This window comes from Mustela nigripes, chromosome 16, assembly GCF_022355385.1.
Source record: "Mustela nigripes isolate SB6536 chromosome 16, MUSNIG.SB6536, whole genome shotgun sequence".
NCBI classification, from domain to species: domain Eukaryota; kingdom Metazoa; phylum Chordata; class Mammalia; order Carnivora; family Mustelidae; genus Mustela; species Mustela nigripes.
The window spans coordinates 39,819,191-39,837,482 of NC_081572.1; the positions used below are offsets into that span (position 1 = coordinate 39,819,191).

Below are 18,292 nucleotides of genomic sequence, written 5' to 3' on the forward strand. Positions count from 1 at the left end.
TATATATATTATATATATATATTATATATATACACAATGGAATACTATGCAGCCATCAAGAACCCTCGAAATCTTGCCATCTGCAATAACATGGTTGGAACTAGAGGGTATTATGCTAAGTGAAATAAGTCAACCAGAGAAAGACAATTATTGATCTCTCTGATATGAGGAATTTGAGAGACAGGGTGGGGGGTTGTGGTGGGGAGGGAGGGAAAAAAATGAACCAAGATGGATCAGGAGGGGGACAAACTATAAGAGACTCTTAATCTCAGGAAACAAACTGAGGGTTGCTGGGGGTTGGGGGGCAGGGTTAGGATGGCTGGGTTATGAACATTGGGGAGGGTATGTGCTATGGTGAGTGCTGTGAATTGTATAAGACTGATGATTCACAGACCTGTACCCCTGGGGCAAATAATACATTATAAGCTAATTAAAAAAAAAACAAACCCACAAAGCCATTTGTCATTGTTTTGGTCATTTCCTCCAACTTCCATACTTAATCCTTTCTTTTTTTTTTTAAGACTTTTTTTTTTATTTATTTGAGAGAATGAGAGAGAGAAGAAGAGAAGGCAGGTAGGGTCAGAGGGAGAAGCAGACTCCCTGTTGAACAGGGAGCCCGATGCGCTACTCGATCCTAGGACTCCAGGATCATGGCCTGAGCTGAAGACAGTTGCTTTACCAACTGAGCCACCCAGGTGCCCCAATCCTCTTTCACCCAGTAAACTCACCCTGCATCTGTTCTTCGAGGGGCTCTTTCCATGTGAGGTTTTCCCGTAATTTTTTCTGGATTTCTTCTAGGTCATGCAGAATGTCTCTTGTTTTTCTCTCAGGTGTATTGGAAGTCATTGGTTTTGAAGAAGCCAAGGAAAGGTCCATCTCACCAGAAGAAGACTATTGATCGATCATTAAAAACAAATTAAATAATTAGTCTCCTAAGTTGTGCATCAAATAATATATTCTAATTATGCCATCTATAATTTTCTACTTCCTCACAGATTTTTAAAAACATAATTAGGTCCTCAAACTATATGCCTTGAAAGCAATTTGGAAGAACACATCATGCAGGAAAAATATTAAAGGGGTTGTAATTTCTGCATGGTAGGGTTACGGAAGATGTTCCTTTGTTTTCTTTGAACTGCTATGCATTTTCTAGTATTTTCTATAATGAATATAGATTTCTTAGGTAATATCCAAAAAAGTAGTAAAATTTGCAAGCCCATCCTTTAGGGGCTTTACAGAATAAATAATACAGAGAATCACTAAGATCAGCTATAGAGGCCAAAATAATCTTCCCCAGAAGGTTATAATTCTATTACCTCTCCTCTCAAGAGCCCGCATAGATATCCAGCTGGGCATCCAGGCTCTCCCAGCTCTCTGGGGCTGCCAACACATGCTCCCTGACTTTCTTTAACCCCGGGTCCTGTTATTCCCCAACAGAGCCTCTCATCTGCTCCCACCTTGCCACTTTTGGTCCCTGACATTCTTTCCCAACTCTGCATACTCAATTTTCCACTCTTCTTACCAAGAGTAAAGTAGCAGGCATCACGGATAGAGGACTTCCTGTGGCTTACGTTTTTTTTTTTTTTTTAAGATTTTATTTATTTATTTGACAGAGAGAGAGATCACAAGTAGGCAGAGAGGCAGGCAGAGAGACAGGGGGAAGCAGGCTCTCCACTGAGCAGAGAGCCCAATACGGGGCTCGATCCATCCCAGGACCCTGGGATCATGACCTGAACCGAAGGCAGAGGCTTTAACCCACTGAGCCACCCAGCCCCCCCCCCCCCCCCCCCCGTGGCTTACTTCTAATTTGTATAACAACCTTCCCAGGTAAGTTGGTTATCCCCCTCTTGCAAAAGAAGTTAGAGCTCAAAAGAGTGAACTAAATCCCTACAGTGAATTTTACCATCCTGCATTTTCCCACCACTTGAGCATTTATTACCAGAGCTGTTTTAGTCCTCACATCAGACGAATGCAACGTCAAGTGTGAGAGTCAGACTTTCAGGCTTTCCTCCCCTCAACACCCTGCAGCCCTTGAAGACTCCTGGGTATTTGCTGAGCACTTACTATGTGGCAAGGCCCTTTCAAGGCCTGGAGATACAAGAGTGAACAAAAGAATGAAAGTCATCAAGGTCTCTACCCTAATGAAGGTTACAGTCCCAGGCAGGGGAAGAGGGAAAACAGATATGAATAAATGATAGCGCCCGTCCTTATCAAGTTGCAAGCTGTGGTAACTGCTGCAGGTGGAATCGTAAGAGCCTCTAATAGCAGGACTTGTTCGAGGAAATCAGTGAAGGTTTCTCCAGGAAAGTGATGATCCAGCTGGGGTCTGAAGGATGACCAGGGGTTATCTCGGTGACAGGGCGAAAGAAGAATATTCCTCGGAGTGCACCCCGTGGTGGGAAAAAACATGACATCCTAGAGGGACTGATAGGGGCCAGAGTGGCTGTGGCTTGAAGGGGGGGAGCAGACAGGGAGGGAGTCCTGCAGGGCCCTGTAGGATTTGGGCCTTAATCCCACACAAGCGGATGTCACTGGAGATGTTGTAAATCAGATTTATGTTTGAGACGGTCACTCTGACAACCATGAGGAGAGCAGACCAGTGGGAACAGAGTGGAGTAATTAATTATTGCAGCAATCCAGGCAAGAAATGATCAGAGGCTTGGGACGCCTGAGTGGCTCCGTCATTTCAGCGGCTGCCTTCCGCTCAGGTCATGGTCTCAGGGTCCTGGGATGGAGCGCTGCCTCCTCGGGCGTCCTGCTCTGTGGGGGGCCTGCTTCTCCCTCTGCCTCTGCTCCTCCCACCCATGGCTTGTGTTCTCTCTCTTACGCACTCTCTCTCTCAAATAAGTAAATAAAATCTTAAAAAAAAAAAAAATGATCAGAGGCTTGGATCAGAGACATCTCCAAGGATCTCAAGAGTAGTAATAGGTTCTGGGGATGTTTAGGCCGGTGAGGGAGGGGGTGACATGATTCCCAGGTTATGCCCTTAGAAGGATCACAGGGCTAGCCACAGGAACTCCCAGAGGAGAAACAGTATGGGAAATGCCTTTGAGAAAGCAAGAAGGACAGGTGCCTGGATAGCTCAGTGGGTTAAGCTGCTGCCTTTGGTCCAGGTCATGATCTCAGGGTCCTGGGATCGAGTCCCGCATCGGGCTCTCTGCTCAGCAGGGGGCCTGCTTCCCTCTCTCTCTCTCTGCCTGCCTTTCTGCCTACTTGTGATGTCTCTCTGTCAAATAAATAAATAAAATCTTTAAAAAAAAAGAAAAGAAAAGAAAGAAAGCAAGAGGGAAAGGTGAGAAGGAAGACAGCAGACCACAGCTCAGAGAGGGGTCCAGGCTGGAGCTGTGCTCGCGGATGGGGTGGTAATTAAAGCCATGGTATGGGGAAAACCACTCAGCGGGAAAGAGACAGGGACGTACCCCTCAGCCTTGAGGGATTTAGGCATTTTGTTGCTGAGGAGAGGAAAAGAGAGTGAGCCTGCAAGACAGGTGGGGAAGGAGCAGCCAGAGAAAGAGGGGAAGGTCAGAAGACTCCTGGTCCTAGAAGCTAAAGGAAAAGAAAGCTTCAGGAATGAGGGTGTGGTCAAAGGCTGAGGAAAGGTGGAGACTAGACTGTCTGCAGGATTTGCATAGACGTCCCTGGGGAATCTCAGAGCTGGTTAGAGGCAGAGATAAGGATGGAAACCTGGCCCCCCCGATGCTCCCCTACCTCACCTCAAGCATCGCACTTCCGGTCATCCATGTGGGACAGTAAGAAAATGGTAAAAGATGAAGACTTACTGCATCCCTCAACTCCCAACATATTTCCTCGGCTCCCGCCAGAAGCTGCCCCTAGCCCCGTCCCCGGCACACACTTTCCCGCTTTCCCGCTTTCCCCTCGGGGCTGAGCCTACCATGCTCGTGCTCAGGGTGCTCCTGTCATTGTCTGGTCCGGATTCAGGGACGTCCCTTTGACTCTGAAGACGCTTGACAATGTCTACGAGCTCTTCTGCCAACTCTGCCAGCTCACGCACAACTTCTATAATTCTCTTCTGTGCCGCAGCCTTTAAAAGAAGAAAGCAGAACCCAGAGCTAGACCTAGGACCCAGCTCTCGACTGAAGGGGCTCTCAACACTGCATAAAGGAAGCAGGCAACAGGGTCACAAAAATGTCCAAGGGACAAGGAGGTAGATGTCTCAGAGCTTTTGCATGCCTGATGACTGTCCGGTAGCTTTAACAGGGAACCAGAGCCCATCCCCAGCCTAGGGGGCAGTGGGTGAAAACGAAGCCTAAAAGCCTAAAGAAACCTGTGGGCTCATTCTGAACAGAAGTCAGAGCAGAGATGCTGACCAGGGGGGGTATGCATCAGGAGTCCCACGGTCTTCCTCCGACTGAGCCAGCCAGGCGCCCCTACATCTTGCCCATTTATTTATTTATTTATTTATTTTTAAAGATTTTTATTTATTTATTTGACAGAGAGAAATCACAAGTAGATGGAGAGGCAGGCAGAGAGAGAGAGAGGAAAGCAGGCTCTCTGCTGAGCAGAGAGCCCGATGCGGGACTCGATCCCAGGACTCTGAGATCATGACCTGAGCCGAAGGCAGCGGCTTAACCCACTGAGCCACCCAGGCGCCCCCATCTTGCCCATTTAAAGGGACCCTCAGACTAGGGAGCTACACAATCCCACTTAAAGACCTTGATCTGCTCAGCTGCCTGGCTGGGAGTGGAAGTTCTGCAGCCAACATTCTGGTAACAACTTCCAGACCTGGTGGCACTCATCAGAGGAAGGTGGGGCCCAGACTTCAATGGTGAACACTGCACTCCCTCCAAAAGGGGTTCTATACAGAGTCACAGAAATACAACATGTTCATCAACCAACTGTTAATAAACCAGAGTTTTTATAACTTTGTTTTGACATTTTCCATTTTTAAAATCATATTAGGACCTCAAAAACTGGAATTGACCCAGGACCTTCTGTATCTCTAAGAAGTCTGATGTCCCTCAAAGCAGCATGTGTTCTGGAAGCCATAATTGGGCTACTTTAGAGAGGGAGGTAGCCGACCACTGGTAACAACATTTGCTCTTAAATTTCCAGGCCCCACTCCTAAATATTAGGTGACTGGAACTGAAGAAAGGAGCCCTTATCCTAGCACTGGGGCAAATTAAAAACTTAAAAGAATAAGTACATTGTTTTTTCTATTCATTAAAGGAATGCACACTCATCGCAGTGAGTTTATATCAGAGACATCTCCAAGGAGCTCAAGAGTAGTAAATAGGTTCTGGGGATGTTTAGGCCAGTGCGAAGCATGAGGGGCACATGTGTGGCTTAACCAACTGTTAAGCATCTGATTTCAGCTCAGGTCATGATGCCTGGGTTCTGTGATAGAGCCCCGCGTCGGACTCCCCGCTGAGTGGTGGGGGGACCTGCTTGTCCCTCTCCCTCTGCTCCTCCCCCTGCTCATTCTCTCTCTCTCAAATAAATAAATAAACTCTAAAAGAAACTGCAGAGCATGAGAAAGAGGAAATGTTTTAAATCATCCAATATCCTGCCATCTAAAAACAATCATTTTTACTTAATAGCCAATGGGAAGTTTATGCACCACATAAGCATAAGCAACATTAGTGAAGAGTTTTAAAGACCATAAAGCAACATTAGTGAAGAGTTTTAAAGACCTGAGGGACGATGTTGTATTTATAATAAAAAAGAAGAAAACAATTTTAATCATTATCATAAAAAAATGGAAGTAACCGATATGTCCCATCAGAAGGTGAATGGATAGATTGTGGTACATTTGGGTAATGGAATATTTTTCAGAAATAAACCATAATTTTGTTTAGTCAAAGAACACTACCCAGAAAGTCCAGAAATTGTATGATTCTAACTATATGACATTCTGGGGGAAAAAAAACAAAACAAAACTAAAGAGACAGTAAAAAGATCAGCAGTTGCCAGGGGTGGGGATGAAGGTACAAAGAGGTGGACCACAGGGGATTTTCAGGGCAGTAAAACTGTATGACACCATAACTGTAGCTGCATGAGATCATGCGTTTGTCAAAACCTATAGAACTGTAGAGGAGGGACGCAGGTTCCCCACAGAGCAGAGAGCCCGATGTGGGGCTCGATCCCAGAATCCTGGGATCATGACCTGAGCCGGAGGCAGAGGCTTCAACCCACTGAGCCACCCAGGCACCCCCATTATATGTTAATTTTAAAAGGAAGAAGAAATGGGGGGAAAAAGAGAGAGAGGAGACATGAATAACTAAAATCAGAAAGAAAGTAAACTGGAGACATCACACCTGACCTCACAGAATAAAATTTAAAAGACTATTATGAACTTTGTATGCCAACACATTAGATAACTTACCTGAAATGGATAAATTCCTAGAAACACAAATTAATGACTAAACTGACTCAAAAAAAAAAAAAAATAGAGAATCACAACAGAGGTATAACAAATAAAGAGACTGAATCAGTAACCAAAACCCCAACAAAGAAAATTCCGGGACCAGATGGCTTCACTGGTGAATTCTACCAAATACTTAGAGAAGAATTAACACCAATCCTTCTCAAACTCTTCCATATCATTGAAGAGGATGGAACCCTTCCTAACTCCTCAGTGAAGCCAGCATTACCCTGATGCCAACGCTAGATAAACACATCACAAGAAAATTTACAGACACTTTGGAGGGGATAGGGGTAGGGGATGGGTGAGCCTGGTGGTGGGTATAAAGGAGGTCATGTACTGCTTGGAGCACCGGGTGTGGTGCATAAACAATGAATCTTTGAACACTGAAAAAATAAAAGAAAATTTTTAAAAAAGGAAAATTACAGACCGATATCCCTTATGAATATTGATATAGAAATCCTTAACAAGGGACACCTGGGTGGCTCAGTGGGTTGAAGCCTCTGCCTTCAGCTCAGGTCATGATCCCAGGGTCCTGGGATCGAGCCCCGCATCGGGCTCTCTGCTCAGCAGGGAGCCTGCTTCCTCCTCTCTTTCTGCCTGCCTCTCTGCCTCCTTGTGATTTCTGTCAAATAAATAAATAAATCTTTAAAAAAAAAATAAAGAAAGAAATGCTTAACAAAATACTAGCAAACTAAACCCAACAGCATATTAAACGGATAACTCAGCATGACGAAGTGGAATTTATCCCAAGAATGGAAGGTGGTTCAATTTAAGAAAAAACAACCAATCTGATACACCATAATAACAGAATGAAGGAAACACACACACACATACACACACAATCATTTCAATTGATGCAGAAAAGGCATTTGACAAGATCTTACACCTTCCATGATAAACAACAACAACACACACACACTCAGAAAACCAGGAATAGAAAGGAACTTCCTCAATACAATGAAGGGAATTTATGAAAAACCCACAATTAACATCATACTTAATGGTGAAAGACTGAAAGCTTTCTGCCTAAGATAGGGAACAAAACAAGCATACCTGATGGGTATTTACCCCAAAATAATGCTGCTACCCAAAATAATTCTGCTACCCAACATTGTACTGGAAATTTTAGCCAGATTAATTAAACAAGAAATAAAAGGCATCCCAATTGAAAAAGAAGTAAGATGATCTCTATTCCCATAGGACATGACCTTATAAATAAAATGCTAAAGAATCCACAAGAAAGCTACTAGAGCAAGTAAATGAATTCAGCAAAGTTGAAGGGCACTAGATCAGCACCCAAAAGGAAGTGTGTTTTTATACACCTGCAGTGAACTATCCAAAAAGGAAATTAAGGAAGCAATTCCATTTTTAGCAGCACCTAAACGAGTAAAATGTCTAGGAATAAATTAAACCAAGGAGATGAAAGGACTTTTATTTTTGGAACCTACAGAAACTTTTTGGAACTAAAAGAAAGTTAAAAAGACCTAAATACATGCAAAGATATTTGACGTTTTGGGGAAGAAGACTTAATATTGTTAAAGATGCCATACCCAAGATGACCTACACATTCAATGAAATCCCTCTCAAAATTCCAACAGCCTTCTTTGCAGAATGGTAACATCATCTTCAAATTCATATGGAATTGCAGGGGCTGTGAAGAGCCAAAACAATCTTTTTTTTTTTTTTTTAAAGATTTTATTTATTTATTTGAGAGAGAGACAGTGAGAGAGAGCATGAGCGAGGAGAAGGTCAGAGGGAGAAGCAGACTCCTCATGGAGCTGGGAGACTGATGCAGGACTCGATCCCGAGACTCCCGGATCATGACCTGAGCCGAAGGCAGTCATCCAACCAACTGAGCCACCCAGGAGTCCCGAGCCAAAAGAATCTTGAAAAAGAAGAACACAATCAGATAGACTCAGAGTTTCTGATTTCAAAATTTACTATGAAGCTAGAGTAATCAAAACAATGTGGGACTAACCTAAGGATAAACCAAAAAACCAAAGGAATAGAATTAGGAGTCCAGAAATATGCCTATTCATCTATAGCCAACCAACTTTTTTTTTTTTTTTTAAAGGCAGAGATCACAAGTAGGCAGAGAGGCAGGCAGAGAGAGAGAGAGAGAGGGAGAAAGCAAGCTTCCTGCTGAGCAGAGAGCCCGATGCAGGGCTAGATCCCAGGACCCTGAGACCATGACCTAAGCCGAAGGCAGAGGCTTAACCCACTGAGTCACCCAGGTGCCCTGCCGACTGACTTTTTATAAGGATGCCGAATCCACACACTGGAGAAGAACAGTCTCTTCGACAAACGGAGCTGCGACAGCTAGATTTCCACATGCAAAGAGTAAAGTTGTACCCCTACCTCATGCCATATCGAAACATTAACCCAAAATAAATCACCAACCTAAATATAAGACTTATTATTTTTTTTAAAGATTTTTTTATTTATTTGACAGAGATCACAAGTAGGCAGAGAGGCAGGCAGAGAGAGAGGAGGAAGCAGGCTCCCCGCTAAGCAGAGAGCCTGATGCGGAGCTTGATCCCAGGACCCTGGGATCATGACCTGAGCCTAAGGCAGAGGCTTTAGCCCACTGAGCCACCCAGGCGCCCCTACCATAAAACTCTTAAGAGAAAATATGGGGGAAAATCTTCATGATCTCAGAATTCGGCACTGGATTTAGGTATGACGCCAGAAGCAAGAGAAATAAAAGAAGGAACAGATAAACGGGACATCAGCAGAACTTAAAATTATTAGGCATCAAAGGACACCGAAGTAAAAGATAACCCATAAGTAAAAGGCAACCCATAAGATGGGGGAATATATTTGCAAGCCATATATCTGATAAGGGTTTAGTATCCATAATTCATAAAGAGTTCCTAAAACTCAACAAGAAAGGGCAGCTGGGTGGCTCAGTCAGTTAAGTAGTGCCCTGGGCTCAGGTCCTGATCCCAGGGTCCTGGAATCCAGTCCCCACATTAGGCTCTGCAGGGAGTTTACTTCTCCCTCTGCCCCTCCTCCCATTCATTCCCTCAATCTCTATCTCAAATAAATAAGTAAAATGTTAAAAAAAAAATCTCAACAAGAAAAAGACAACCCCATTTTTAAAAATAGTCAAAGGACCTGAATAAACATTTCTCTCACGAATATATAAAAATAAGCAATTAGCACATGAAAAGGTAGTCAACACCACCAATCCTCAGGGAAATGCAGATCAAAACCTCAGTCGCAAAGCACTTCACTCCTAATAGAAAGGCTATCCTAAAAAACAAAGGGGGGGGGGATCAAAATAACATGAATAGTTAAGTATTGGCAAGGATGTGGAAAAATCAGCATCTCCAATTCTGCTGGTGGAAATGTAAAATGTCTTAGACGCTGTGGAAAATGGTTTAGCTGTGTTCCATAGTATGCTGAACATAGAACTCCTATACCACTCACCGAGTCCACTCCTAGGTTATTTCTCCAAAAGGACTGAAAAGGACTTGGTTACTTGCACACCAATGTTCACTGCATCGCTCACAGTCACCGGAAGGCGGAAACAATCCGAATGCCCACCAGTGTATGAATAAACCAAATATGGTACATCCACACAATGGGAGAGTATTCAGCCACAAAAGGGAATAAAATTCGGGTGCATGCTACAACATGAATGAACCCTGAAAACATTACGGTAAGTGGAAGAAGGCAGACACAAAGGGACAGATATTATAGGATTCCAATTATACGAAATATCTAGAGTAGGCAAATCAGGGAGACAGAAAACTGACTGGAGGTTACCAGGGGCTGCAGGGAGTTGGAATGAGGAGTTACTGCTTCATCGGTGCAGAGTGAGAGCTGCACATCACTGAGAATATAACGAATGGCACTAAACTGTACACATAAAAACGGCTCAAATGGCTAATTTTGTGCTCTGTCTTACCCCAGTGTAAGAACGTTCAAAGAGACAGCGGTAAGTCTGGAAAGGCGTGGGAACCGGCCAAGGATCAGCCAGGCTGGTGGGATGTCAGGAAACTGGGGTTTCCCGCCCCCCCTTCATACTTGGGCCAACTCTCCCAAGAGCTGGAGTGCACAGAGGGACGGCGGCCCGGCGAGACAGCACGCCAGCCGGGCCAAAGGGGCAGAGTCGGGACCGCGCGCCCGAGCGGGGCGCGGTGGAGCGCGAGGGCAGCGCGCAGTACCTCCCTACCGGCAGCTGGGCGGTGCCACGCGGGGTCGCAGGCGCAGGCGCGAGGCCAAGGGCGCGTCCCTGGGCGGGGCCGGGGGCGGGGCCGAGGTCAGGGCCCGCCCCCAGCTCGCGCAGCGCTCGGCTGTACTTGTCCACCAGCTCCTGCAGCAGCGTGTTCTTCCGCAGGTGCAGCGGCGCCGGGGTGCTCTCCCGGCAGGTGGGGCAGGAGCGCGGGGGACTGGCGCTGCCCGCGGCCCACAAGCCCTTCAGGCAGTCGCGGCAGAAGCTGTGGCCGCAGGGCAGCGTGGCGGGCTTGGTAAGCAGCCCTTGACAGATGATGCAGCCCAGGTCGTCCTCGGCCAGCCACACGGGGACGGCCAGGCCGGGGTCCACACCCGCCATAGTGGCCCGGCCGCGCCGCCCGACGCCGGGACGCGGAAGTCAGGGCCTCGTCGGGGACCGCCCGCCAGCCGCGACGTCTCCTCGGCTCCTCCCTCGGCCTTCCTCTCCCCGCCTTGGCCCACCCTTCCTGTCTCGCGTTCCTGATGAGCAGACTTTGAGTCTCCCCGGGCCTGGCGCGGGACACGGCCTCCTGCACAGAGGATGAGCTCGCCCCCAAACGCTAGGAACCCATTGATGTCCCAAAGATCCTTTAGCTTGATGCCCTCCCTCCCGGGCCAGACACACATTCACCCCGGCCCATGAAAACGGAACCCCGGCAGTCCTTGAGAGCAGAAGAAAGAGGGGGTTCGGTTCAAGAGCTTTTTCATGAGAAGGCGCCCACTAGATGTCATCCAGCACTCCAAAAAGTGGAAAAGGGTTAGAGAACACCCGGTGCACTTAGCTCTTTAAAAATACCGGCGCTGGGGGCTTCACTCCCAGAGAATCTGATTTCGCCGTCCGGGGTTGGGAGCCCGGCGCCGGGATTCGTAAAAACCTCCCCCGAGGATTCTAACGCGCAGCCAACGTTGAGTGTCCCCTGGACTTTTCAAACCGCTGTTACAAGGCAGAACTGTGCCCCTGTCCTCTTACTGCTCTCTGCTGGCTAAAAGCACATTACCCAAGAAGCATCCGGACAAAAATACTAGAAAGTCTTGTTTTCTTGAGGTAGCGGGCCTTGGTTGGGCTCCCTCGCTTCCTGCTCTCCTGTTTCTCCAGTCCCAAGCTCATGACAGCAGGAAAACGCTGGCGCTGGAAGAGCACCACATCCTCCCCGGAGGGAACTTTCAGGTTTACACGGCAGTAATTGAGAGGCAGAGACCAGAATCCCCATCTCTCTGCTCAGCTGAAATGAACTAACGGTAGATAAATAAATAAACAAACAAATAAATATTTAAAAACGTATTACTAGCAGTCAATCAAAACAAATATATAAATAACTGGTAAACAAAAAGTCAAAATTTTTATTGGAATTACAGCTCTTAATGAGAGTGATGTGCTGGTTTCTTTTACAAAATGCATTTATCTGTGGATGAACATTACTTTTTTCTCCAGCTTTGCTGAGCTACCTCAACTGACCTATATAACATTGTCTCTAAGTTTAAGATACACAATATGACTTATTTAATGCACATATGTTGAAAAATGATTATCATATAAGGTTAATGAACACCTCCATGGTCTCACATAATTACCTTTTTTTGTAATTTAAGACCTAATTTAAATTTAAAACATTTAACATTAAATTTTAATTAACATTTAATAAATTAAATGTAATTTAATTTAAGATAATTTAAATTTTAATGTAATTTAATTTAAGGTCTGCTCTTAGCAACTTTCAAATATACAGAATGGTAAAAAATAGTCACCATGCCAAACGATAGATTCCCAGAATTTATTCATCCTGTAAGTGGAAATTTATACTTTGTCCTACATCTTCCCATTTCCCCCACTCCTTTCCAGTCCCTGGCAATCACCATTGTACTCTGTGGTTCTGATTTAGCTTTTTCAGATTCCACACGTGAGATCATACAGTATTTGCTTTTCTCTGATTTCATTTAGCATCATGCCCTCGAGGGGTGTGTGTGTGTGTGTGTGTGTGTGCATTTTCTTTATCCATTTGTCTGATAACGTAGACATCGGCTATATCTATGTCTTGGTAATTGTGTATTATGCTGCAATGAACATGAGGTGTAGATAGCTCTTCGAGACAATGATTTCATTTCCTTCAGATATATAGACAGAAATGAGATTACTGGATTATATTATTTTTTGAGGAACCTCCATAACTGTTCTCCATCCTGGCTGCACCAATTAACATTCCCACCAACAGTGCACAGGGGTTCCCTCTTCTCCACATCCTGGCTAATACTTGTTATCTCTTGTCTTTTTTGATAGCTATTCTTATAGCAAATGGTTTCTCACTCGTGTTTTGTTTTGCATTTCCCTGGTGATTATGATGTTGAACACATTTTCACACACCCGCTGGTCATTTGTACATCTTCTTTGAAAAAATAATCTATTCAGGTCTCCTGTCCATTTTCAAATTGTTTTATTTGGATTTTCGCTATTGCATTATGTGAGAGATGAACATTACTTACCAACAGAATTAAGCAAGTTTCAGTAATAAATTATATTTCTATTTTTTTTGTCTGTATACATGTTAGTGCTGAGGAACCTTGTCCACATATATGAATGACTACAGTGTCACACGGTTTGTTGAAGAGCAAAAAAGATCACATAGTGATCCATTATCAGAAATTACTTAGTAATCCCTCAGCTGACCAGATTGATTTTCCTTCAATTTTAATTGAGAACAAAGAATATGAAACTAACTGTATTGCAAAAATCATTAGAAGTATTCACTTTCTTGGGGTGCCTAGCTGGCTCAGTGGAAGGGCAAGCAACTCTTGATCTTGGGGTTGTGAGTCTGAAGCCCCATGTTGGGTGTAGAAATTAAATAAATAAAAATTAAAGAAAAAAGCACGTATTCACTTTCTCATTTTCTGGGTGGTATGCTAATAAGACTTCACCAAGGCTTATCAAATTATCAAATTACCACTCTTTTATGAGTCACTTTGTTAAACATGATATACTCAAAAAGGGATAGAAAAATTAGAATAATATTATTCATTTCAATACACCTTTGTCAATCTAATATTTTTGGAAAGATACTTTTCTATGTTTGAAATACATTTTCTTTAAAATTTGGAGCTACAGATTTAGCTTGTCCAATTTATGCAAAATATTGCCACATAACCTAATTGGCAAGGCCAGTTCCCAAATCAAACCAGTCAGGCAAGTCAGACTCATATTCTGCCAAAGAATCTGACCTCATTGTTAAATTCAAAGAGATGTGTTAAGGGGCGCCTGGGTAGCTCAGCTGGTTAAGCTGCGATTCAGATACTGTGGTCATGGGATCAAGCCCTGAATCGAGCTCTGTGCCCCATGGGGAGTCTGCTTGCAATTCTCTCCCTCCCTCTGATTCTGCCCACCACCACCTCCCAGCTCATGTGTGCTGTCTCTAAGATAAATAAAGTCTTAAGCACACACACACTCACAAAATAGATATGTCAATACACATCCCTGTGACACTGGGTTCTAATGTTAAGTCAGATGGGAAAGGACAAGATCCTGAATTTGTGCACAGGGTGAAATAAGGTACGACCATCGTTAACATCTACCAGTGCTTTGCTTTGCTCTTACTGGATTCCTTCAGGGATAAAGCATGTTTTGTTAGGGGCAGGAGAGGTCATAAAATAAACATCATCCTCAGTTCCACTCCACTCTTTATGAATTCAAAACATCCAAACATAAGCCAAAACACCCCAGTTTTAATGCCAAACTTTGTCACCAACAAAAATCTGCACGAAACAGAGGGAGTCATAAAACCTGACCTCCATGCCTTAAAAAGACTTCACTGGTACTGTAAAGAGAATAAAAAGCTACAGATTGGGAGGAAAAATTTGCACATCCCATGTCTGTCAAAGGACTGATATCAAGAATGTATAAAGAACTCTCAAAACTCAACAATAAAGAAGAGAAACCATACAATTAAGAAATGAGGGGCACCTGGGTGGCTCAGTCAGTCAAGTGTCTAACTTTGGCTCAGGTCAAGTTCGCAGAGTCCTGGGATTGAGCCCCATGTCAGGCTCCTTGCTCGGTGGCAAGTCTGTGTGTCCCTCTCTCTCTGCATGGCTTGTGTTCTATTTCTCTCTCAAATGAATAAATAAAATCTTTGTCTGAAAAGTAAATAAATTCTTTTAAAAATGAGACATGGATACAAAGTCACTTCTCCAAAGATACAAGGTTGGCAGATCAGCACAGGAAAAGATGTTCAGCGTCACCAGCCACTATAGGGAAATGCAAATGAAAACCATGGGGACACCACTACAACGGGAACCATTAAATTAAGACTACTGAGAATAGCCAGTACTGGTGAAGATGCAGGGTAACTGGAACTCTCACACATTGCCAGTGGGAATGCGAAAGGGTCGAGGCCCACTCTGGAAGACAGTTTGACAGGTTGTTATAATGTTAAACATACGCCTACCATGTGACCCAGCAGCTCACTCCTGGATACTGTTGCGTGTATCAATAATTCATTCCTTTTTATTGTGGAGTTCTCTTCCATGGGATAAACAAACCATGGTATACCCATATGATGCACTACAACTCGGCAATGATAACTGTTGATACACGTGATGACTTAGATGAATTGCAAAGCCATTATACTGAGTGAAAGAAGCCAATATCAAAAATTACATTTCTAATTATCCCATTCATAGGACACCCTCAAAAATATAAATCTGGGCCGATGAAGACCAGAGCTGTGGTTGGCAGGTGGCAGGGCAAGGGGGCGAGAGCTAGCACCCAGGAGCATTTAAAGTGATGTAACCATTCTTTACTGATTGTGGTGGTAGTTACAGGAATCCATATATGTATTAACATTTATAGAACAGTACAAAATAAGTCAATTTTAGTATAGAACAATGTAAAAAAATAAAATTCACAAAGGAAAATTGTCACTCCTATTTCAAATTGGCTCTCTATCTGGCATCCCGATGAGTTTTATTGCCTTGGAGCAGTGTAAGGTTTAAGGTGGATAAGAGGTATGGCTTTCTTTTCTGAACAGAAGGATGTTTAAGAGAGAAGAGGTGGGAAGGAGAGCTGGTGTGCTGCCTCAGATGCAGGCCCGCAATTACACTTTCCTATGATGCTTGTGATTCATGCAGTGTCCCCCGCCCCACACTGCCTGCTGATCTCTCTGCTTCCTTCCCACACTCTACGTTGCCGCCTTGTTTTCCTAAGTCTCAAATCTGATCATGGACTCTCCTTCTTAATGCCAAGCAAGTAGCTTTGTGACTGTCTGTTTACTCCTTCTTTCCTCTCTAGATGGAGCTCATAGGTAGTGAAAAAGGCAGATGAGTACATTAACCATTAATATACAACTCAGCAGGTGTTGAAACAAACATTTTCAAGGTACTTTAGGGGCCAGAAGAGGAAGCACACCCATCTCCATCTGGGCTGTCAGGAAGCCTCCGAAAAGACACTCCAATAATGTTGCTTGTCCTCTGAGGATTCCATAGGAAAACCCCATCAAAAGAAGATATTCTGTTAAATGCCCTCCCAACCCTCTGGGTCTCCACCAAAATGAAGAGAGCACACCAGATATCTTTCTGCACGTGACCTGAAGGACAAAGAGTCATAGAGCAGGCACCTCGGCGGTGATCTATTTCTCTAACTTTTCAGCCATTCCAGATTTCTTTTAGTTCCTCTTTCCCACCTAAGGGACTTTGAACATTTTCTTTCCTGAGATGAGTGTTTTCCTCTTCCTGTTGACTTACCTCTAAATATCTTTAAGGTTTCCACTTCAACATCACTTTCTGGAGAGGATGGAGGCCCCCCTCCCCCTCAGTTAGGTGAAACCCAGGCTCCAACAATTGTCTGTGCTTCCTTTCCTCAACACTTGTGGCACTGTCCTGCCCCATGGAAGCGTGGCCTTGCAGCAGCCTGTCATCCATGGTAAGCAGGGACCAGCTGGTTCTCACCCTGTTCCCAGGGCCTGGCACAGAGCCTGGCACCTGGGATAGCCTCAAAAGTACTTGTTGCTTCCATGGAATTTCAATAGTCAGTGCGCTTTCCTGCTCCGAAAGAGAAAAACCAAGGCACATAGGTGGGAAAGTGAGGTTTCTGACCATTTTGAGTTTGCGGAAAGGCCAGAGCTGGCTGGCAGCCTGGAGAGCTCTCTGCTCTGGGTTTCAGTGGAGCTGGCTTGCTTCTTTGCTTCCAATAATCGATCTGAACATTGTTTTGTTTTTTGTGTTTGTCTTTGCTTGTTTGTTTTGTATTCTCTGGGTTTTCATTTCTTCTAAAATCTGTACCAAGACGAGACTTCCCCAGGAACTGTTTTGATTCATGTAGAAAATATAATTGCTTTTGAAGAGTGCAAATGGGTGTTTCTTTAATAATTTCCCCCAGCTTCCAAGTGTTTAATTTGAACACTTTTGAATCTCTAGAAAATGTGCACCAGTAAGACAACAAAGACCCATCTCTGCTTCATCTAGATCCCTCAGTTGCTAACACTTTGCACAGAGGCTCACTTTTTTCTCTCTCTCCCTGGGGGTGTGTGTGTGTGTGTGTGTGTATACTTCCTGTCTTCCACACAGACACACACACTATATATATGTGTGTGTATATACTCTCTATATATACATGTACACACACACTTATTCTTTCTTGACCCATTTAAGAGTCAGTTGTAGACTAAAAATTATTCTATTTTTACCCCTGAATATGTCAGCACGTATCCACAGGCACAAGTGCAATCTCCTACACAAATACAACATAATCATCCGTCTCACTATCTGACTAGCTGATATGCATCCATATTCAGACTTCCCCCAGTATCTCAATCATGTCCTTTATAGCTGCTTTTTTAAAAAATCCAGGATCCAGGGAGCACCTGGCTGGCTCAGTCGGTGGAGCGTGGGACTCTTGATCTCGGGGTCATGAGTTTGAGCCCCACGTTGGGTGTAGAGATTATTGAAAAATAAAAATCTTAAAAAAAAAAAAAAAGGCATCAAAATCCAGGATCCAATCAAGAATCGTGAATTCCACTTTGTTGCCTCCTTCGTCTTCTTTAATGTGGAACAGTTTCCTCACTGCTTTATCTTATACCGGCAGTTTTATAGACCGTTCCTCGTGTGGATTTGTCTGATTCCTTCTTCATGGTTCCATCCAGAATCAAGTTTTTTTTTCTCTTTGAGCAAACCTCTACTTGCAGGACACGGTGGGTGGCTCTCCGATGCAGTGTTTTCATTCCAGAGGTCTGAGGCCTTGAGGACATGGGCCAGATCCCCAAGACTCGCCTGAGCTGGGCCGTGGGAAGGCCCAGGGAGCCAGCAGGTAAAGGCCAAAGCTTCAGTCTTGGCAAAGTTCATGGCCAGCCATGGCTGCTGAACGGCGGGGCATGCCTGCTGGGCAACGAAGGCTGAGGTTAGAACTTGTCCTTCCTACCATGAGCTCCGGGTGACCGGTAGCCAGTGGGTCACCTGCTGCTGTGGCCACTCTCCGATGATGCAGCTGTCAGGGGAGCAAGAAGAGAGCTCAGATGATAACCGTGCCAGTGTAGTCCTGCTGGAAAGAAGGGACAGCAAGGGGACAGGGACACAGTGACAGAGAACCAGAATTAAAAAAACAACCGAGGGCGGCGAGAGACACACGCCAGCGCAGAGAGAGAGAGAGAGACATGGAAACAGAGTCAGACACGCAGACCCACCGGCAGGGACAAGGAAGGCGCCAGCAGA

The 18,292-nt window shown here is 44.6% G+C and overlaps 2 protein-coding genes across 4 annotated transcripts in view; both read right to left on the reverse strand.

Moving 5' to 3' along the window:
- The window catches only part of RNF135 (ring finger protein 135), a 14,801-nt gene extending 2,934 nt beyond the window's left edge, over positions 1 to 11,867 (reverse strand). For both annotated transcript variants that reach the window (XM_059380236.1, XM_059380235.1), the window contains exons 1-3: positions 10,566 to 11,867; positions 3,893 to 4,042; positions 729 to 891 (exon numbers count right to left, since the gene is read on the reverse strand). In XM_059380236.1, the coding sequence (XP_059236219.1) occupies positions 729 to 891; positions 3,893 to 4,042; positions 10,566 to 10,946 (694 nt within the window). In that variant the 5' untranslated portion in view covers positions 10,947 to 11,867. The remainder of the gene's footprint in view (positions 1 to 728; positions 892 to 3,892; positions 4,043 to 10,565) is intronic.
- A 60-nt stretch (positions 11,868 to 11,927) lies between these two features.
- Positions 11,928 to 18,292, reverse strand: part of ADAP2 (ArfGAP with dual PH domains 2) — a 34,321-nt gene continuing 27,956 nt past the window's right edge. For both annotated transcript variants that reach the window (XM_059380238.1, XM_059380237.1), the window contains one exon: positions 11,928 to 18,068. In XM_059380238.1, coding sequence (XP_059236221.1) covers positions 18,034 to 18,068 — 35 coding nt within the window. In that variant the 3' untranslated portion in view covers positions 11,928 to 18,033. The remainder of the gene's footprint in view (positions 18,069 to 18,292) is intronic.